This window comes from Colletotrichum destructivum, chromosome 8 (assembly GCF_034447905.1).
Source record: "Colletotrichum destructivum chromosome 8, complete sequence".
Taxonomy (NCBI): domain Eukaryota; kingdom Fungi; phylum Ascomycota; class Sordariomycetes; order Glomerellales; family Glomerellaceae; genus Colletotrichum; species Colletotrichum destructivum.
This window is the reverse complement of record NC_085903.1, coordinates 906,349-927,720: the sequence shown is the minus strand read 5'-3', so window position 1 is coordinate 927,720 and position 21,372 is coordinate 906,349. Positions and strand designations below refer to the sequence as shown.

The following is a 21,372-nucleotide window of genomic DNA, read 5'->3' as shown; positions in this document are numbered from 1 at the left end:
AAAGAAAGAGGAGCTAAGAAGGCATGTGGGTTGTCATATCATACCCATGAGCAGCGGAGGCCATGAGCTTGGATTTTCTGCAGACGACCGCAGGGGAGAACAAAGGGAAGGTGGCTTTGCCTGGGCTTTGATTCGTCATGTTTCTGAGCGCGCAACTCTGTCAACAGTGTATCCCATCCCCTCTATACCTGGGTATCTGGGGGTACATCTGTCTGGACTCAATGCGAGGATACAGTCTTTCTCTCATCTGCTCTCTTGCTGAAGGAGAGAATGAGGAATAAGACTCGCAAGTCCGGCCCGGACGGCCAGCAATATAGGCAGAGGAGCAGAGGAGCAGACAAGGCAACCAAAAACCGCCCACGCTTGTGCTGCGCACTGGCACTCGCGCTTGTGGGTCCTTGGCGTGGCTGTATTCGTCGGAATGTCTGTGATTAGTCCATATAGGCCGTTCTATTGAGGAGCTGGTTGAGCATGTCAAATTGCTGCTGTCTTCAGTCGTCTGCCGCAGTGAGGCCGAGGGCGAAATGTGGAGGCGGATCATCAACGGCGTCGGTTGTGTCTCGGAAGGTGTCTTGGACGTGTGCGGCCGTGATGGCGAAAGGTGGGGAAACGACCTGACATGACGATGGCAGGCAGCGACGAGGATTTCTGATGTCGATTCCTGGAGAGGCGAAAGGAGTCGACAAACTGATGGGCGACTGGGATGCCCGCGGGGGGGGGGGGGGGAGACAATTGTTGTTTTTCCCTGTAGGAGACGGAGATGAGACAACAGAAAACAAAATCGAGAGACACGGTGCTTGGAGTGCATGCACCTAGGAACGTGGAAGTAGAGAATTGTGGCTGTGTATGTACTCTGCCTCCAGCGCTACTTGGTTCTCCCCATCTAATCGGTACCTAGATATCTGTATTCGAATCTTCAATACGGAGGGCAGCACAGAGGAATCAACTTCGGGTAAACCTTGCCCCCCTCTTACTCCCTATGCTCCTTCCCCCCCCCCCCCCCCCCCCCCCCCGCCCCTGTGCCTCCCTCCGGAGCCATCTCTTCGAGGTAGATCCACACGGTGCCGCAGATGGAGAGCCCCCTGATTGGGCGATTAAGCAGTAGGTAGGTAGAGAGGTGGAGGAAGAGCTTGCTTTGCGCGCGTTCGACGATGGAGCAAAGCTAGGAGCTTGGACCACCGCCCTTCTGGCCAGAATTCATCGTTTGACCTGACGTTGCAATCGGATCGAGTTGCAGCACGTAAGGCAGCCGAAGTTCAGAAAGACCACATCATCTAAAGAGCAACAACAGGCTACTTGTTCTTTTACCGGGCCCTGGCGACAGTAACAGGAACCTTCCCTCGTCTTCAAAAAGCCATCATCACTCTCGGAAGCGGGGTGGGTCATGTTTTGAATTCCTCCCTTCTTGTTTTCGCCAGAAACAAACACCAAAACCTCTCCTCCTTCAACACGCTCTTTTGAGCCACCGTCGCAAACATGCCCGACACTACTGCCGCGAGCTACAAGAAGCTCAAGGAGGACTTTGTCTCGAACCTCTCCGGCGGCTCCGTCTCCGAGATCAACTATGTGACCGCAGTTGCTCCCGTGCGTAACAACCGCTTCCCTCTTTGACCCAAAAAAAGAACCCTTGACCTGCCCTTCAACCACGCGCGCGCATGCATCGAGACAAAGCAAGCTAACATGCGCGTTTCCCGCCGCTTCAGGTCGCCGTCCTGCTATGGTCTGTCCTCCAGTCCCGCCAATCCTTCTTCAAGCCATACACGGTGCTGGGAGCCGCCGTTGACTACCTCCTCAACGTCACCGCCATCCTCCTCTCGACGACTCTCTACGCTTCCTCCCCCCTGCTCTTGAGCGCACTGCTCCTTGCCCCCGCCGCCCTGATCTACGCCTTTCCTGCCAACATCGGTGCCCCTCGCAGGAAACCCGCCATACCTCCCAGCTATCTGAAGTCCAAGGCCGGGGCCGCCACCGTGCCGCTCCCCGTATTGCCTGTCAAGCCGTTCCTGACGCACTATCGCGGCACCATGTTAGTCGTCACCTGCGTCGCCATCCTCGCCGTCGATTTTCGCCTCTTCCCTCGCCGCTTCGCCAAAGTCGAGACATGGGGGACTTCGCTGATGGACATAGGCGTTGGCTCCTTCGTATACAGTGCCGGTGTCGTCGCTGCGCGGCCTGTCTTGAAGGAGCGCGCCGAGGGCAAATCGACACCCTTGACGACGCGCCTGCTGCGGTCCATGCGCCATTCCTTACCGCTACTTGTCCTGGGTGTCATCCGCCTGCTCAGCGTCAAGGGTTTAGACTACGCCGAACATGTGTCCGAGTACGGTGTACATTGGAACTTCTTCTTCACACTGGGCTTGCTACCGCCTTTTGTAGCCATCTTCCAGTCCGCCCTCAAGATCGTCCCTAGCTACGCCGCTCTCGCCATCATTCTCAGCGTGCTGTATCAAGTCGCCCTTGAGAGCACGGACCTAAAGGCCTACATTCTGACCGCTCCGAGAATAGACCTGCTTTCCAAGAACCGAGAGGGCATCTTCAGCTTCTTCGGCTACTTAGCCATCTTCCTCGCTGGCCAGGACACTGGCATGTACGTCTTGCCCCGCAGTATCAACACCAAGAGTGACAGTACTCCTTCCTCCCAGCGCAAGACGCTCCTTCTGACGATGGCGATATGGTCTGCCGTCTGGGCGGGGCTTTTCTTCCTTACCACGAGCTACAGCTACGGCGACGGTCTAAGTGTTTCGCGTCGCCTAGCCAATCTGCCCTACATTTTATGGACCGCTGCCTTTAACTCGACGCAACTCCTGGCTTACGCCATGGTTGATACCATCTTCTTCCCGTCGTCCTACAACGCAACCGACGCGGAGTCGGAGAAGGACGCCTACGAGACTGCCACAAGTAGGGTTCTCCGCGCCTACAACCGCAACGGCCTATTTCTGTTCCTGTTGGCCAACGTTCTGACTGGCCTGGTCAATATGACGGTACCCACGCTACACGTTGGGCCGCTGGCGACGATGAGCATCTTGATCGCGTACAGCGGAACCGTCACGGGCATCGCCCTGGGCCTGGACGCGTACAACATCTCCATCAAGTTGTAGAACATCGAAGAATTAAATTTGTGTACCTACAAGTAATTACCCACCCATGTGATCCACGACTTGCAGGTCCGACGAAAGCGAGATTCGATTGAGAGGAGAAATCTTCAGCGTTGCTCTCAAAGTCCGTCAGAGACTGCCTACCTAGGCAAAACAGGCACAACCAACGGCAACCTCTCACGGATCGATATAACTTCGAGACTTGCGTGTCAACGCCCGGAGTTGACGGCATAGGTCACTGCCCCCCTTGGATGACCAACAAACTTCCAGAGCTAACCCCGGCGAATCCGGCGTGATACGTGGCTGGATGTATTATGAAACCTCCGCGGATTGGCCCTGTGCGGCAGTTTGGCAGGATGAATGATTGCCCTGTCGCAAGAGGAACTGCCTCCGAGGCTGATGGTGGGTAGGTCGGCTGAACAACCTGCGTGCCGGTTGTACGACTGCGGTGAGAATTCCTCATGATGCGGACAAAGCTCCCACCGGGCGGTGGAGTTTGCGCAACCGCTCGATCCAATAAAGCCACCCACTCCGCTGGGTTTGGAATCTTTCTAGAAAGCGAGGCAAGATTGGGAGGGGCAGGCCATGGCAAACAAAAAACCGAGTGGCAGGCCGGGCTTCCTGTCCGGCTCGTCGTGGATCTTGTTGGCCATCTGACTCGTCTCGCATGGCCGACGACCACTTTCGCATGGCTCAACGCGTAGACTGCATGTGGACGTTGCGCGGATATGAGGCCCCCGGAGAGGAAACCGATGACCGGATACGGCCGATGAAGTGTTTGCATTGCAAGCTGGGGTTGTCCCTGGGGTTTCACAAGCTGGGCCTTCTCCATCCTCGTGTTGCTATTGAGTAATGGCTAATTGGAGATGGATGTATGGCCAGCATGGGGGTGGGTAAGACGCGTCGCGATTTCGCGATTTTCTGGGACTGTGTAAGTGCGATCGCCTATGGGGTCTTTCAATGGGACGGCATAAACATGCCCCATCTTGGCCCCGCGAGTCGCAAACCAACCATCGAATGCGGTCGTGGCCAACGAGACTTGGGCGGTTGGGCGGCGATCCTCTTGAGTGAGGAGTCGTCGCATTCGTAAATAAGTCCAAGGTCCAGCAGTCCAGCGATCAACGGTAACGAGGGACCATCCTCAACGGCTCGGCGGGGTGGGCAAGTCGCATCGTCTGGAGTAAGCCAGGATGTTACTGTACAACGCAGCTAGTGCTCAAGTGCCGAGTCTGGCTGGGTTAACCTGGGGAGAGTGTCTGGATGGGGCAGTTGGTAGGATCCAGACAAAGCGGAGATAAACAAGAATACTGTTTAGTCTGATGATGCGTGACGCCATGTGGAATGGCCTCAGGCGGCCGAACGAGCGCCCTTAAGCAGTTTGAACACTGTCAACGCCCCCTGGCTGGCCGAGCCCTTGTAGGATGCAGAAGTTCGTGAGAGAGACGCGACGGTGGATGCTAAAGGGGCATGACTTGTCCACGAGGGACATCTTGATTTGCGCTTTGCGCTGAATCAGGCTGACCCTTGTAGGACGCTGTGCGCCTCATCTCCGACATCAATGCTTCAGCCTCCATCGACTCTGGTTGGCAATGTCGACGGAGAAACTCAGCCGATTCTGGCCTTATGGTGTCGGTCTTGTTTATGCGCGAGAGCCAATGACAGGTACATGCCGTGGCGCATAAAAAAACAAGACACAAAATAACACTGGCTAAGTCTTTTCTTCTAGACCATCAGGCAAACATCGACGACAGATGCATCGCGATGGAGCAGTCCAGTATGTGTAAAATATCAGTGTGCGTCTTGTTACATAAGACACGCGGCCTCACATCGAGAACGCCAGGTATCGCAGTTGGGCTCTATGTTTTCCGCCAGTAGATTTGCGGATTCGGGACAGGTAAATGATGAGGTTGTGACGGAGCCGGACCGGGCCTGCGCAATGAAGTATAGGCTAGCCGGGCGAAATAGGAGGCCAGAGGAGCTCGGCGAGAAAGAAGCGACCGAAGAGAAAAGGTCGAAAAATTTGAAAATGAAGCTAACGTGCGTACTTGCTAACTTGGTTAATGCTAGAATGAGTACCAGGTGGCACCTGGTAGACCATCTGGAATACCAAGATGAACTCAACTTTATTATTGCAAAGGACACTGCCTCGTGGCCTGCTAACAGGTGGTGCGCGTAACTTAACCTCAATGAATCCACCAGGCATTAGATCCAGCGGTTTGGATTGTACAAAACAGCGAAGACGAGATGACGGCTCCGTCGAGATGGATGTGTGTGGAGGTCGGGCTGCAACAGCTCAACGACATGCCATGCGCAAATATGCGATCCACCGTATGAAGGCTAAGAAGAAAGTGTGTGGAGGGGGTTGTTGTTGCATGTCCTATCTCGCAAACATAGACCGCCAGCCAGCCATGCAGGCTCTGGACGGTAATTGAAGAAGTGCATCCTGCCACGTCAATGCAAGGGATCTCGCTGTAGTCTTGGGCGCGTCAATAAGCAAGAGGATGTTAGTACAAGGTATGCCACAACAAACATGACGAACTTCGCATAAATTGCGCCTTGGGTGGTGGAGTACAGAAGAGATGCACCCCTCCTCAGCGCGTACAGGTACTGTACTGGGTGCGACGAGTCTCCATCGACACATCGACCGGTGACAGTCGGGACGAGCTGGCTTCGGACGAAATCCATATTGTTTGCGGCCAGACAGACATTTGGTTGCGATGCTGCTGGCGCTCTGGCGCTTGCACCAGGGTGGTACTTTCCGATGATGACAAGTGAAAATGACTGGGCCCCTGGACCATGTTTCCATCCTGGCCCCTGTTGCCTGGATGAGTGCTAACTAACTGCCCGGCGGACGAGCAGGGATGATGGGTGTTTTGTTTGACAGTGGCTGCTGGAAGAAAAAGGTGCGTCGCGATGCAACTGTCGCCTCTAGGCTTGCTGCATGGGCATTGTGCAGGGCAGATATCCTCCTGAGGAAGTAAATCCTCGTCATTCGTCGCAGGTGCAGGCAGGTAATAAGTCGTAGGGAGTTGCATGTTGTATGCACCTTGGAGCTACATCGTAGACAGGAACCAGGCACAAACCTCATCATGGCATCTCAACCCCGATGGTTTCCTGCGCGGTGAGTTTGCAACACGATGAGATGCTGCTGACTTGCGGGTCCTGGGGATTCCGCATCCGGACCGCTCCAATCGAGGTGCTCCTCCTCTCATGATCGCCACCAACCAGCCTCACAACGCCCAGAGGGCCAGAGGGGGGAAGGGAGAGGGATGGAGACGGAGACGAGAGGGCCGACGGGCGAGCAGCGTGCGAATTCTTTGCATGATCCGCGGTGATCCTTGTCGAAGGGTCATCCCATCTCGAGGGCTGAGGCACATGGGATTAGCCATGTTATGTTGCATGAACCAGGATTGCGGGAACCGTGAGTCTTCTCGAACGGGGAGAATTGCGGCTTCGAGGCTAGATGCCGGTCCACTTGGTCGAGCTGGCTTGGTGTAATCAGACTACAGTATGCCGTGGAATCTGCTGAGTGGGTGCTTTGAGAAAACCACGCCTACGCTCGAGAGGCCGAGCTCCAGCCCTGATAAAGGTTTGTTTTCGAACGCCGGTTTTGAGGTTCGAGGGCGCATCCCGACCTGATGGGGAACTAGAGAAGCTAGAGCGGTTGGCAGAAATTGGACCGTGGAGACAAACCGTCGGACGAGGGAGGAGTGAGATGATGAGAAGCAAAATTGAGAAGAAGAAAAAAAAAAGCAAAGAATATAACTTTGCCGCGAGAGAGTTCAAGGTACAGATACCTAAGTGGGAGGTGAGTGGTGTGAAGTGAGAGGGAGGGAGAAAGATTGAGTAAAAGGTATGTACCTGTAGATAGATAGCAGACTAGGTACCAAGGTAAGGTCTAGGCGAAGGTAGGCAGCCAAGGTAGGAGCGGTCGCGCATTGGACTTTACGTATCAGGATTTCACCTTCCTTCTCTTCCGCCACCAGCCGCCTCGCCCCTTCCTTCCATTTCCTTCTTCTTTTAGAGTCCGGCCATCTTCCTCCTCGCTCTCCCCAGCACTGTCCTTAAGCAAGCCGTAACGGCTGTCGGAGTTATCTGCGTCGGACTTGTAGTTGGTCAAGATTGGATTCCAGGTGCTCCCTTTGATATTCCACAAGCAGCATTGTAACATACGTCCGCGAAGCCAAGGCATACCCATCATTGGTGTCCTCCCGTCGAATATCAAAAACTGCGCCAGCGCCAGCCACAACCACGTTTCTTTCGGCTGTTGTGCAACGTCCTGCGCCTTACACAATTCGTCCCCCCTCCCGGGCTTACACAAGCTTCCGAGACTTGGACTCAGACAGGCCGGGTCGTCAGAAATTAGACTCGACAAATTCCTACCTTAGGTGGGAGACAATCACCGTCCGACTTGCCCGTCACAGTCATAGGTCGTCGCACCAATTGGCTTAGCATTTCCGTCGAGAACCTCTCCTCGCGCGCCGATACTCACGACAGTAACGAAAGGGAAGGCAAGTCCATTCCAGGCGTCGCTGGGTCCGAGAAATTGTTGGAAAGGGGTAATCAGTTATCAATCCCCTCTGACCAGCACTACGGACCACGAGGTCACAGAACCAAGAAATCGACCCAGCCGGAACAGACAAATCTCTCCCTCCTCCTCCCCCCCAAAGGGAGAAAAGAAACAATAACAACAACAAGCTGTCCACCCACACGCGCGCGCACTCTCTTGGGGCTGGTGGCATTGGTGGTGGTGCTTGGACAGACGCCAGAAAAGACAATTTGACGAGACGGCATCTCCCCATTCCTGACTGTGCAGTCTGAGCGGCGACAGTCAAATCTCTCAGTTGAGGCGGGACCACTAAGCTGATACCACAGCTGCCCCTGTTCTCCCTCTCGGCTCGGCTCACTCCAAAAGTTCGTTCAGCTCGACTCTGGCAGCCCTCAGCATCAAATATGCTCATACGGCGAACCCTTGAGCTTCCTACTTTACATATCCAATTCCCGGCTCCACTTGCGTCGAAGGTGGGTGGATTGGCATAGATACCTGGTGGGAGCAGCAGCAACGCTCCAGCATTCGAAGCAATCAGTGCCCGACGCAGTCGCAATTGCATATCGCAGGCGTGGTCGAAGTAGTGGCAGCATTAGTGGGATATTAGCGAGTATCTGGTACCTGCATCCGCTCCCAGGTTGCATGTACCGCAGCTGCTCCCTTTTTCCCGCTTTTCCCCCTGAGGCCCACGCACATCTCCGCCATCACTTTCTTTGGGCGGTACTTGCATTGCGCTTCATCCCTGCAAGTATACGATACCCTCGGGGACCTACCTTGGATCTGACCACGACCATCTACGGGCCCGACACACACACACACACTCTCTCTCTCTCCCCATCTGGGCAGTCCCTTCGTTCCTCGCCCGCCCGCCCGCAGGCTCTCGCTCCAATCTCCAATCTCACACCCAATCTCTCACTCTCTCTTCGTTCGCCCTGGGGCTCTCCCGCGCTCCGAGCTCTCGCTCTCTTTCTGTCTGCCGGGCTGCTCTTCTTGTCTCGATCCGCGTTGCGCTGTTCCAAATATCGGGCGCACTGCAACCGGCTCGTCCCAAGTCTCATCTCGTCAATTTTACTCCAACGAGAACAACGAGAGTCTGACCGTTCCACTCGTTCTTCCTCTCATTCCCTCCCCTCTCACTCGCCCAAAAGCCAAGACAAGGACCATTCCCAATTCCGCCTGTCTTTCACTCTTTCTGGTCTGGCCGCCTTCCTCCGCACCTCTTCTCTACCGCCTCTCGCTTCAAGTTGGGCCCTCGCCTCTTATCCCACCAGTCAGTCCCTGACCTCATAGGACGAAGTTCAAGTACCTTCGTCGTCAGTCGTCAGTTTCTGTGTGTGTGTGTGCGTGTGTATTGTGCTGTTTTCCCGACCGACGATCCAACTTCGCTCCGATAGTCTGCCGCTAGTCTCGAATCCACGAAGGGAAAGAAGCGCGCCATCGACAACTTCGCTCATCGAAAAAAAAAAAAATCGAAGATAAAAAAAGCTCTACCGACACATAGGCTGTGGTCCGCGCGCCCATTCCTGCTGTCGTCCTGTGTCGTGAGAGCTCTCGGCAATTCAAGTCGGGCCAGACATCATCAATTGGGCTGACAAAGGGGCCATTGGCGACATATCGGTCTGTCTCCCACCGCCAGATTCCCGCCAGCCTCCTCCCTTTGACCGGGGTCACCTCACCGACACAGCTTGCTGCCTCTGGCTCTCTGTTTTTCTCTTTTTCTTTCTATTCTTCTTACCTTCTGCCTGCAGCCCTGTTTGGTTTTGGGTGGTGTTGAGGTAGACAGAAACACAAGAGGGCACAGGCTCAAAAGCTCCTTCAAACCAGTTCAGTTGCACAGCCGTTCACCACAGGAGTGCGTGCGCTGCGCGACCACCCCCTTGTCGCGTCTATTCTCAGTGTCGTTGCAGCATTGACTCGACTCCTCCCCCCTCTCCCAAAGACGATCTTCGCCAATACACTTCGTTTGGGTCCAACTTCAATAAACAACAAATCGCAACAGCCCCTTCGGCCAGGGAAAGGAAGAGAGAAGAAGAAAAAAACACCCAAGCGACCCCCTTCTGCCCGCACCATGAGATAGACTGGCCCGGTTCATTGGTACAGCAGACAGTCAACAACACGACCTACCTACCCTAAGGACCATAATACCTCCAATCGGGCTCGTCCGTCCCATCCCAATTCTGGACGAATTAATTCCTGCAGCTCAATAATTCCTGCGTCCTGAAACCTGGGGCCCAGCGAGCAACTCTACCTGACAGAAAAGGGAAATCTATCGCTTACGGATTCTTCCTACGCTTCTCAATCCTCCGCCAGCAATCCAGCCAGCCTCCCTTGGCCCTCACAAAAACATACGCACCAACATCGCGGACCGACTTGCTAGCGACCTTCGCGAAACAAAACACGCCAAACTAGGCCGCCTCTCGGTCGGAACTCTATTTTCTGCGTGCTCGCGTTTTCCCTTGTCGCAAGATTATGTCCTCGGCCGCTCTGCAGCCTGCCCGTCCAACACCAGCTTTGGCATCACCGCCTTTACTCGCAGTGTCACCGAGCAGCCGCCAGTACACGTCGACACACTCCTCTCCAACCCGCGAGGCGTACGATGCCAATTTGCAAAACGACATTACCTCTCCTGCACCGTTACAACACCCCACGAGCCAACCAAGCGGAGCCGGCGCGTCTGTGAAGAGTCCTGATCCAGATTCGTCCATGACGTCCCGAGCTGCCCCGGCCAACCCCGTCGCCATCGCGCCTTCATCCCCAGACTACCAGTCTTCATCCTCCGAACAACGCAAAAACATGCCTCCAATCGCCCCCCCTCGGACGTCTTCGACGAATTACTCGGGCGGAACGACCACCACGGCTACCACAAAAAGACGTGATCACGCTGTCGAAAAGGCGGCTTCTTCACCGCGACGCGGTCAAGCAGATGGCACAAACGGCAATGCCGACTACACCTACTCCGACGATGGCTCCACGTCACGCAGCAGGAGATCACATCAGCAAATGGCCCCCGATTCGCCCCGTCGATCTACTGGTAACCGACCCGGAAGCCAGCCGACAGTGATTCCCGTCCGATCACACGCACCGCCCCAGACAACCGTGTCTCCCAAACAACCCTCGCGCGAAGCGAGCGAGGTTTTGAATAGAATGGTTGTCTCTCAGCCCGAGGTAGACGTCGCTCGCGAAAAGGAGCGACTTGCAGAGGCACAACCCACTCGCGTTGGGTCCTCTCATGATGACGCCGCACCGCCCCCCGTCGTTGGTATGTCTGAGCACGACGATGGCAGACGAGGAGGCAGAAGCCGACACGACCATTCCGGGAAGCGCGAGAAGGTGGTTCGATTCGGCGACTATATCCTAGGCAACACAATCGGCGAGGGCGAGTTTGGAAAAGTGAAGCTTGGCTGGAAAAACGATGGCGGCGTGCAGGTGAGTTGGGTATCCTGCCTCGCCCTTCGGAAACCCCTACTAACAAATCATGCATAGGTTGCCATCAAGCTGATCAAGCGGGACAGTGTAGGCAACAATCCCTCTAGGCTGGCCAAGATTTACCGCGAGATTGCCATTCTCAGAGGCATTTCTCACCCTAACATTGTTCGCCTGCATGAGATGGTCGAGACCGAAAGGCATATCGGAATCATTCTCGAGTATGCTTCCGGAGGCGAACTATTCGACTACATCCTGAACCACCGGTATCTCAAGGACAATGCAGCCCGAAGGCTCTTTGCCCAGCTTGTCTCTGGCGTGGGCTATCTGCACAAAAAAGGCATCGTCCACAGGGACCTGAAGTTGGAAAACCTGCTTCTGGACCGGAACCGCAACATCATCATCACCGACTTTGGCTTTGCTAACACGTTTGACGCCGAGGAAGAACTTTCCGAAGAGGAGGAGCTGAATCTTGGCGACCGCGAGTTCGTCAAGAAGTTGGGCCTGGATAGAGTCAAGACCAACGGTACAAGAAAAGGCGATCTGATGCAGACCAGCTGTGGCAGTCCTTGCTATGCTGCTCCGGAACTTGTCGTCAGCGATTCTCTGTACACTGGCCGCAAGGTCGATGTATGGAGTTGCGGTGTAATCTTGGTGAGTGCCTCCTTCGAAGCACCGTCCGTCATCCATAAAGCTAATATGAACAGTACGCCATGCTGGCCGGCTACCTCCCCTTTGATGATGACCCCGCGAACCCTGAGGGCGACAACATCAATCTTCTGTACAAGTACATTGTCAACACACCCCTTACCTTTCCCGAATACGTTACGCCCCATGCGCGTGATCTTCTCCGGAGAATACTAGTCCCCAACCCAAGAAAACGAGCGGATCTCTTCGAGGTGGCGCGGCATAGCTGGCTGAGCGAGTACGCTCATGTCGTGGAGTTCATTACTAGTAGCACCACGACGCCGAATGAGATCCAGAACACGACTGTGCCGTCAGAGGATGACTTTGCGGAAGCACCCGGCATTGGACGTAGCGCATCGGTTCGCGAGGCGTCCAAGACCAAAGCCAACACCCCCACATCGGTCGGGGGGCTTGCGAGCAAGCATGCCAAGATCGATGCCGACGCTGAGGCAGCCGCTATTGCAAAGCAGCAGAAGGACAACAAGCGTCGCACCGTACAGGTCGAGTACGTGGCGCCCACGACACAAACTCAAAGGGGAGAGCCAGCATCGACAGGTGGCAAGTCTCGACCGCGCTCGAACAGCCAAGGCCCGGTGGAGATCGTGGAAGGTCAGCCGTTTCAAGAGAAGCCGCTCCCCAGAGACCCTCCTGTCTCGAGAGACTCATACAGAGCCGGCCGGCAGGCCGGCCCACCACCAAGTGCCCATCGCAACACTGCGGCGGCACCTTCAAGGCCGACGCGTGACACCCGTGCGACATCTGACAACGCGTTCGTCTCCTCGACCTCGAGCGCACCGGCGACTGGAAGACCTCAGACGGGAGGCTCAATGGCATCAGGGTCGATGGGACTGGGAGCTGGAAGCCGTGCGTCATACAGTCAACCCATACCTCCGGCCGTCGCGGGTACCAATGCCCATGGAAGAATCCAACAGCCCAGCTCCCAGGAGCCTCAAGCCATGGGACGTCCCAGCGTCAGCGTGCCCGCCAAGTTTGCCAAGGTTGCTGGGTTTCCTCCAGAGCAGGAACTCGCGCAGACTCAAAGCCAGAGCCAGACGCCACCTCAGTCAAGCGACGGCAGAGGCCATGGACACAAGCGTTCCAGCACCATTAGCTCTCTGCTGGGTCGCAACGGTTCCATTTTTGGGGGTAAGAACCGCAGCAAACGACCCGAGTCTCAGATCATGGACAAGAGCCGAAAGTATCCTCCGGTTAGCATGCCCAACAACATGCCGGTTGAAGGCCAGTCTCGTCCTTCGATAGACTCTAGGGCCTCGAGACAATCTTTCTCCAGGGCCTTCGGAAAGAAGCGAAGCGGCAGCATCGCCGGCTCCCAGACTTCCCACGAGAAGCAGAACAGACGGTTTTCGTTGATCCCGCAGTCCTTCTCGCTGAAGGCTATTGGCATCGGCAGAGATTACGATCGCCCCCCTTCGGAGCCTCAGTCTCAGCCCGATCTGCCCATTCAAGAGCCTCCCGAGGTCGATGAGCACGGCCGATACGTGGATCAGCGAGGACAGTCTCGTGGTTACGATGGCGGTTATGACCAGGGATATAGACAGCCGCCCGGTTCCAACTCGGCACCACAGCTACAGGGCCAGGATTGGCAAAACCAGCAACAGGGCTATCAGCAGCAGCAGCACATGGGCCCAATCGGCCAACCCAGCGCTGTGCCGGGCTACATGCAACAAGGTGCTGTTCTTAACACTGGTTCGGAGGAGTCGTTCGAGAACGCACAGCCACAGCAGCATCATCATCAGCAGCAGCAGCACCAGCAGCGGAGGCAGTCAAGCGCACCGTATCAAGGCGGTGGATCTTACGAGCCCGGAGGCTACGATGGACAACAGCAATTCAACTCTCCCCGTGCAAATGGTCGCTCTGGCCTGTTACAGAAGAACACTAAGAAGTTCACGGACGCAGAGTACACTGGCCATCAAGGCAGCAGCGGAGCCGCCAAGAGAGTCATGGACTTCTTCCGCAGGCGCGGCAAGGCGAGAGGCGGCGACGAGAGATAGGATACTCTCGATGATTTTAACTGCTCGCCACCCGTCATATCAAGATCACGACCGTTGTGCGGACCCCGGTCGTCTCAGATGAGCCTTTCTCCGGCTCGCCGAGTTGAGCGCTGAGATCAAATCAGGATTCAAGGCGTTGCTTCTTTCTCCGTCTTCTTCCACCGTTCGAAGTTATAATGTGTGAATATCAAGCCAAGAGGAGGCCAGAACCAGTGGTTGCTTAGTATCACAATCAGATGTTTCATGGTTGTCTTGATGACCTGCTGCATTGTTAGCGAGCCGGCATAGAATGGTGGTAGGAGTTTCTTTCGTAGGTTCTCGCTTCGCGTAATAGGGAAGATATGGAAGCTTGTTGGTTTTATCGCTTCGGGCGACGACGGTTCATGGGATGGGAATTTCTTTTTCTCTCTTCGGCACTGACGGATTGGTGGTTTTTCTTGCCTCGTACAAAGAGGCCTTTTTTGTGGTTGGTTCAACTTGTCATTTCCCCTCTAATTTGATGGCATCACAGCAGTAACCCAGGTTACTTGCTGGCGGCGGCAAAGGCGTATGGAACTACAGAAGAAGACGAAGCGAGGGGCTGTGGGAAAGAGAGAGAATGAGAGCAGAACAAGAACAAACGTTGACTTTTGAAGCGTACTGTGTACTGAAACATGTCTGGCTGGGGCAGCCATGTAGCGACTTGTATCGAATCATAATGAGCCGTTTCCAAATGGCAAAGCACCGACGGCAGAGCCAGTGATGAGAGTGGAATCATTCATGCTGGATTCCCCTTCTCCTCGAGCTCAATAGGAACGACGAGTGCGCGCGCGGAGCCAACAAGCGCCATCCGAGGCCTCATCAGACCAACCACGCTGATGACGGGATGGACCGCCGGACATCTTGTCAATGATACCGAAGGCACCGGTTCCTCGAAGTCGGGATGTTTTTGTTTTACTTGGTGGTTCTTGGTGGCGGCGGTGGTGGTACAGGTATATGTCATTGGGTGGCCTGCGCCATCTGGTCGCATTTGCGTTGTGGCTGAGCGTGGCGCGGCGTCCAGTCACACTGGAGTCTGGGGCGGGCAAAAGGCGGCCGGACAGGCCGCAGTGATGGTCGATTCTGGGACTCGACGTCACTCCCGGCAAGTGCCTCCCGGCTTGGAAGCTGTCGGTGTTTCCATTGGTGTTTCTTTTGCATCCACACTAGTGTACCTAGTCTGCTTGGTTGACTGTGTGTACCTTAGATTGATAACCTCGGGGCACGTACTATGTTCGTTATCTGATGATTGTGATTTGAAGCTTTATCGTTTCCTGCCCGTCGTTGTCTCGAGGGGATTATGGCTTTGGCTGACGCGTCTTTCGGCGCCTATTCGTTGTGGGCAGGTGGGTAAGCATTGTGAGGTATCTTCCGAGAAAATATCCAACGCCCCCGGGTATGCGTGTCTCTCCTTTTCCTCTTTCCCCCCTTTTTTTATTCTTCCCTTTTCTTACTTGATTATTTAGAGTTGCGGAGGTTGTTGCATTTAGGTTGTAAGATCTAATGGGAAACGAATCCGAAGGGAGGGCGGGCATGAGATTGAGTTGGATGAAAAAGAAGATTGCCGTGTTCGGGGAAAGCCTCCAAAAGCCAAAAGCAAGGCGGGAAACGGCGTGGTCCCCGTGCACATGTGCCCCGAGCGTAATCGTGCACTACCTACAAACGGGAGTGGTCCTGACTCTCCGTGGTAAGGAAAGAATTTCATTTTCGCGTACAATGGCCGGCTGGGAACAGGATCATTCTTTTCAGCGATATCGGATCCGAAGGGGGTTAGTCCCCGGTTTGTAAGCAGCACCCAAATCTCGACTTTGCCATTGTGCATCGAGACGTCCCCAGTGAGTGTCGACTTTTGGACGACTTCTCGCGGGTTTCTCTCGAGGAAGGGAACAGCGGGAGTGAGGGAGAAGTGGGGGGGAGGGACAAGGAAGCAATACATAAAACGTGCAAAGCGCATTGTCTGGAGAGAGTAGGAAGGTTCCCGGAATCCGGTCTTGTTTCGAGATTTCTGGTCTCGCGGCGTCGTATCCATCATCTGGATTCGATGTCCTTGGCGGAGCTTGGCGCACGTTGTGAGAGATGGGGTGGTCGGGGCGGGGCACAAGGGCATCATGTCCGTCGCTCGCCGTTGATTCATTCTGTTTCTTCAGAGGCCCGAAGGGTTAATAGAGAGGGGGGGAGAGAGAGAGAGAGAGAGAGAGAGAGAGAGAGAGAGAGAGAGAGAGAGAGAGAGAGAGTGTGTGTGTGTGTGTGTGTGTGTGTGACACTGCCCCCATTGAGGCTTGAGCGGGCAAGGCAGTCGTGGATGCGTGCATATGTGTGCGTATGAGGAGTTGGCTACGCTTGGATTCTCTAGTCCAGACGAAGCATCCTATTCCGGCCTGCCGACCTCTCTCGGGAAGGAGGACGGGTCTCGAACAGTTCTGGTTTCCAGTATTTGGGACGGTGGGCGTCAATGTGCCGTAGGTCAAAGAACTATGCAGACTTGGGAGCTGCTGTCGACTACATTAACACAACTAGCTAATGCAAGACTGCTCTGCTCATCCATCGTTTTCTTTTTCGCCTGCGTCGTCCCGGCGGGACCTAGGGAACGAGGTTTGGACGAGGCGGGCCCGTACGTGAACGATTAGTAGTGTACATACGTACATGCCCACGCTAATACTGCCTGCCTGTCTGCGTGTGGATGGCTGCGAGTCTCCGAGGCTCAGCTCAGCTGCGCCGTCCGGGCGGAGCGGAGGGAGAGTTGGGGAAGAGAGGAGAGGGAAAGCAGGGGAGGGATGAATGGATCGAGAGTCGGGGACAGAAGTAAACCCGATCCCACTTTCCGTCATATCGGCCCCCCCCGGTCCCTTGTGATGTAAGTTAATTCTTATTATGTAGTGTCGTGTCTGCATTGGGGTATCCACCGTGACTCTTCTGGGCCAGGGTTTCGGTGTCATGTTGAGGCGGACGAGGATCCCTTTATCCAGTCGAGACCCGAGAGAGGGAAGAGAGAAGAGACAAGCAAAAGGCGAGGGGCGGTGGAATGGAGATAGAGAGGCCTCTTTGCCACTGCAGCGGATTGATGGGCGGTGATATCATGTTTGCTGGATTGCGGATGGTAAATGATGGAATGCGGTGATGATGAGCATGCATGCACTCACTGCTGGATGATTGATGGATCCAGGATGATACCTAAGTTACCTAGGTAGGTAGGTAGGTAGGTAGGTAAGGTAACCAGCACACCGGAGGTACGTACCGTTTGGCATGGCGAAAGCTTGGTTGGGCTTGGTTGCAACCTCCCCGCTTCTCCCTCCCTCCCATGAGTCTAGAGCTCTGAGAAGTGTCTGCTTCCAACCTGCAACGAACAGTTGTACGGATGTGTAATGCTCCATACTTCTTCCTATGACACCATTACGGCGCCCGCACTGCAGACAGGGTGCAGATCATCGGAGGGTCCCGCCTCTTTTGGGAAACACAGAAGACATCTCGGATCTACCTGCTTAGCTACTACCGAGAGGCGAGGCCGATGCATGGAGAAACAGTGGGCGCAGCCATTGACGATGGACGAAGGAGGCACATGACCAGCAGCCTCTTGCAACTGCAAGGTACATTCTACCTAGTCTGTATCCATAAGGTTCTACTTGTACACAGCGAGTGTATGGAACTGAGCTCGCTGGAAATCAGGCGGCGGTTCGCCCACTAGGACGTTTCGACGTTAGCGATTGGTTCCCGGGCATGCCAGGCGCCGCGACAGGGAGTCCCTGCCTTTTGTAGGTTGCCTACCAGCCTACCTACAGTACCTAAGTTACGAGTAAGTACGATGTAGGTTTGGTAGGTTGGTAGGTAGGTACCCACCAAAGGGTACGTACCGGCGGCCGGGAAGACGTTGGGGCGGGAACGGGGAGGTCGACCGCTGCGCTACACGCTGCAAGAGCAGGATAAGGTGTGCGACAGACATACTCGCCCAGTCCACTTCCTGGTCCGTGGCCTGGGATGTTCGTTGCCTTTGCCTCATGCCCACTCGTGTGCCATTCATTCCCTCTCTCTTGGTCTCTCCTCCTTCTGCCTGTTCTGCCATAAAGCGACCCTCATCTGCCTTGCCGTCCGACCACACGCTTTTCCAATCTTCTTTCTCGTTTCTCTCGCACACCGTTGTTCTTACTCTCTCCTCTTTTCCCTCCAAGTTTGTCTTCGTTGAGGACACACCCACCCCCAACCAACAAAAACAGCCCTACACACACACGCGCGCACATACACACAAGCACATAGCTCCACAGAGGAGATCCCCAGCCAGCAACCCTCTCGCCGAGACACGAGTGTCCGGTCATCTATTTCGATGAAGAAAGCCTCTCCTGATCCTCCCGACATAGACAGCAGACGATCTAGTGCACCTAGGACCTCGCATGGCGCCCACCCTAGCTCTTCCAAACGATCCGACGCAGATAGACCGGCAGACATAGTCACCAATCTCCCTCGTAGCTTCTCTAGCAAGTCATCTACCCTCGCATTACAGCGAGATAAGAACAACAACAACTACAACAATACCGTCATCAACCCAACTACCTACACCACGGCGTCCACCGACAGCAGAAATCATGGCGCCGCAGCCAACGGCATCTCTCCTCGTCATACCGGCGATGGTTCACCCTTTGGCTACCCGGACGACTTCACCAACAAAGCTAGTCCCCTCTCCCTCGAGAATGTTGCCACATCGAAGGAGGCTTCGCCGTCGGGGCCTGTCGTAGACGACGCGGGAGCCGTCTCGTCATCGCACGAGAACGGCAAAGGCAACAACAACCCTGATCAGAAACCTCAGATGCCTGTCTTCACCCGCTTCTATCTCACTTGCAGGATGATCTTATTCCACAGCTGGGTCAACGTTCTGCTCATCTTTGTGCCCATCGGCATCGTCGTGCAGGCCCTCCAACTCAACCCGGGGATCGTCTTCGCCGTGAACGCCATCGCCATCATCCCGCTCGCCGGCCTGCTCAGTCACGCCACCGAGTCTGTCGCCAGTAAGCTGGGTGACACCATTGGCGCTTTGTTGAATGTAACCTTCGGCAATGCCGTAGAGTTGATTATCTTGTGAGTTATCCCTTCTCCAGGAGCGGCGTTTGAAAAGTTTCCATGAGGGGCCACAGGATGCAGATGGTTTTCGAGGTGGCTTGGCTTAGTAACTGTCTTGGCTGTGTTGCACCCTGCATCTTGGCTCCGAACCACCCGCCCTCTAAATCCCTTGGCACAGTCTTGGCTAATGCTTGTTTCTCCAATCCAGCATGTATGTTTCCACTGCCCTTCTGCGGGTGACCAAGACGAGAAAGACACGAGAAGTCGATTCATGCAAAGAACAAGACACTATCACATCAATCGAGTCCCAGTCCATGCAAAAGTCTCCCATCGTCACTCTGGCGTCATTGCCTAAGTTGCCGTTCCAAATGTATCAGTTGATTGTAGTGTGACTGACATGGGATATGGTTTTGGACGTCTTACAGCATCGCCCTCGTCAAGGTAAGCCAACCCCAAGTCTTGGGTGGGAAGGTATCCCTGGCTAATTCGAGAACAGAATGAGATTCGTATCGTTCAGGCCTCTCTCCTCGGCTCTATTTTGGCCAACCTTTTGCTCATTTTGGGCATGTCCTTCTTCCTCGGTGGCCTACGCTATCGCGAGCAGGTTCGTTTAAACAACTTCGACGTCCGATCCCTGGAGGCATTTTGCTGACCAACTGAAATTAGATTTACAACAGCACCGTCACGCAGATGAGTGCTTGTTTGCTCAGCTTGAGCGTCATCAGTCTGGTTCTACCCGTATGGCCTTCCACCCCGTCGTCGCCGATTGGGATCATACTAGAAACTGACAGTGTTACAGACTGCCTTCCATGCCTCTTTTCAGAACAGCTTCAAAGCTGAAGATCAGACTCTGAAAATCAGTCGTGGTACCAGTGTAGTGAGTGGACCTCGATAACTCTTGCCGAAGCCGGCATACTGATCGTGAACAGATCCTCCTCCTAGTGTACATCTTGTACCTCCTATTCCAGCTCAGATCCCACGCCTACATGTATGAGTCAACTCCACAGCACATTGTGGATGCTGAGTCCGCTCCCGGTCCAGCCATTGGCTTCTTTGACTCTTCAAGCTCGGAAGACATATCAGACTCAGACGCGGACTCAGACAGTTCGGACAGCTCTGGCGGAACCGTCCGTAAGACAATGAGAAAGGTGATGCGCGCCGGTCGAAGGCGCAAGTCTAGTGCGGCCTCCCTAAACACCGACGGACTCCCCAAGATTCGTACCTCTTCAATTGGCACCTCCCACGGCTCCGAGGGGTCCGTTGGCCGCCCTGCCGTTCCGCGTTTTAACTCGGGCGGTAGCGATGAGGCCTTGGAAGAGGAGAAGTCTCGCAAGCACCGCAAACACCGCAGGCGCTACCACAAGTACCACAAGAAGTCGAAGAAGAGGACCGGTGCCGGCCTCGTTGACACCGACGACCACGAGCCTATCATCGGCGGACAAGTCGAAACCCCTCTTGAGAGCGGTGAACCTCGCCGTCACGACTTTGCCGATCAAGATGTCGCACCGACGGGTGGGGCCACCGATGCCGTTCAATCTAACTCCCGTGCCAGACCCGTCTCGGGCCTCCGTGGCTTATCCATCAAGAGCTTCGCCCCTGCTGTCTTCACCGCTCCCCCTGATTCCCCGTCCATGGCGGCTGCTCCTTCTTCCGGTCCGGTTCCTCGCGTCCGCTTCGGCATTCGCCGCACCAACTCCCTTCCCGACCGACTGAACCAGTACGGTGGCAACGTCCGCGCTCCTGGCGCCATGTTCCCCGCCCAGATCCCCGTGGCCACGGTCAACAGCGGGCTCGGTGTTGCCGAAAAGGCCGTCGAAAATGACCACCTCTCTCGCACCGCCGCCATCCTCCTACTTCTCTTCTCCACCGGCCTCGTCGCCGTCTGCGCCGAGTTCCTGGTCGGTTCCATCAACGAGGTCGTCGCAACCAGCCCTCTTGGCGAGATCTTCATTGGCCTCATCATCCTACCCATCGTCGGCAACGCCGCAGAGCACGTCACGGCCGTTACCGTCGCCATGAAGAACAAGATGGATCTCGCCATTGGCGTCGCCGTCGGCAGCTCCATCCAGATTGCTCTCTTCATCACCCCTATTGTCGTTATAATCGGCTGGGCTCTGGACCGCGACATGTCGCTCTACTTCACCCTATTCGAGACCGTATGTCTGTTTGTCTCGACCTTCATCGTCAACTTCCTGGTCCTCGATGGCAGGAGCAACTACCTTGAGGGCGCGTTGCTGTGCGCGACGTACATCATCATCGCCTTGGTGGCCTTCTTTTACCCTAACTCGAACGAGGCCAGCTCCATGGGTGTTTAACCCTCTGGAACGTCATCAGGCGCCTCTCGTCCCCTTGAGTGGGTCGGTTGTATGCATGGTTTAGGGAGAAGTGGTTGTTGGTGAGGTGCAACATACGAAGCTTCATGACTCCTACTTTTTCCTCTTTTACTTCTACTTGCCTAGTTCGACAGTCATAGTTGTCGAAGGGCCCTTTTGATTAGGGGGTGATTCAAGATTGAGGGTTTATCGTTCACAAATTTTTTGGA

The 21,372-nt window shown here is 55.1% G+C and overlaps 4 protein-coding genes across 4 annotated transcripts; 3 read left to right on the top strand and 1 right to left on the bottom strand.

Moving 5' to 3' along the window:
* Positions 1-1,225: 1,225 nt before the first annotated feature.
* On the top strand, positions 1,226-4,533 carry CDEST_12139 (Putative phosphatidylinositol anchor biosynthesis protein PIGW/GWT1). Its single transcript, XM_062928295.1, has 2 exons — positions 1,226-1,584; positions 1,704-4,533. The coding sequence occupies exons 1-2, from the start codon at positions 1,477-1,479 to the stop codon at positions 3,096-3,098; spliced, it is 1,503 nt and encodes a 500-aa protein (XP_062784346.1). The 5' UTR covers positions 1,226-1,476; the 3' UTR covers positions 3,099-4,533.
* A 1,153-nt stretch (positions 4,534-5,686) lies between these two features.
* On the bottom strand, positions 5,687-6,816 carry CDEST_12138 (uncharacterized protein; the record flags this gene model as incomplete). Its single annotated transcript, XM_062928294.1, has 1 exon — positions 5,687-6,816. Exon 1 carries the CDS (start codon positions 6,128-6,130, stop codon positions 5,687-5,689), a length of 444 nt encoding a protein of 147 aa, XP_062784345.1. The 5' UTR covers positions 6,131-6,816.
* A 1,335-nt stretch (positions 6,817-8,151) lies between these two features.
* On the top strand, positions 8,152-14,665 carry CDEST_12137 (Putative serine/threonine-protein kinase, active). Its single transcript, XM_062928293.1, has 3 exons — positions 8,152-11,070; positions 11,128-11,721; positions 11,775-14,665. Exons 1-3 carry the CDS (start codon positions 10,114-10,116, stop codon positions 13,764-13,766), a joined length of 3,543 nt encoding a protein of 1,180 aa, XP_062784344.1. The 5' UTR covers positions 8,152-10,113; the 3' UTR covers positions 13,767-14,665.
* A 3,434-nt stretch (positions 14,666-18,099) lies between these two features.
* CDEST_12136 (Putative calcium/proton exchanger, sodium/calcium exchanger membrane region) lies at positions 18,100-21,145 on the top strand (the record flags this gene model as incomplete). The annotated part of the gene is made up of 6 exons (XM_062928292.1): positions 18,100-18,848; positions 19,256-19,271; positions 19,327-19,434; positions 19,497-19,568; positions 19,630-19,707; positions 19,760-21,145. The coding sequence occupies 6 exons, from the start codon at positions 18,100-18,102 to the stop codon at positions 21,143-21,145; spliced, it is 2,409 nt and encodes an 802-aa protein (XP_062784343.1).
* Positions 21,146-21,372: the final 227 nt, after the last annotated feature.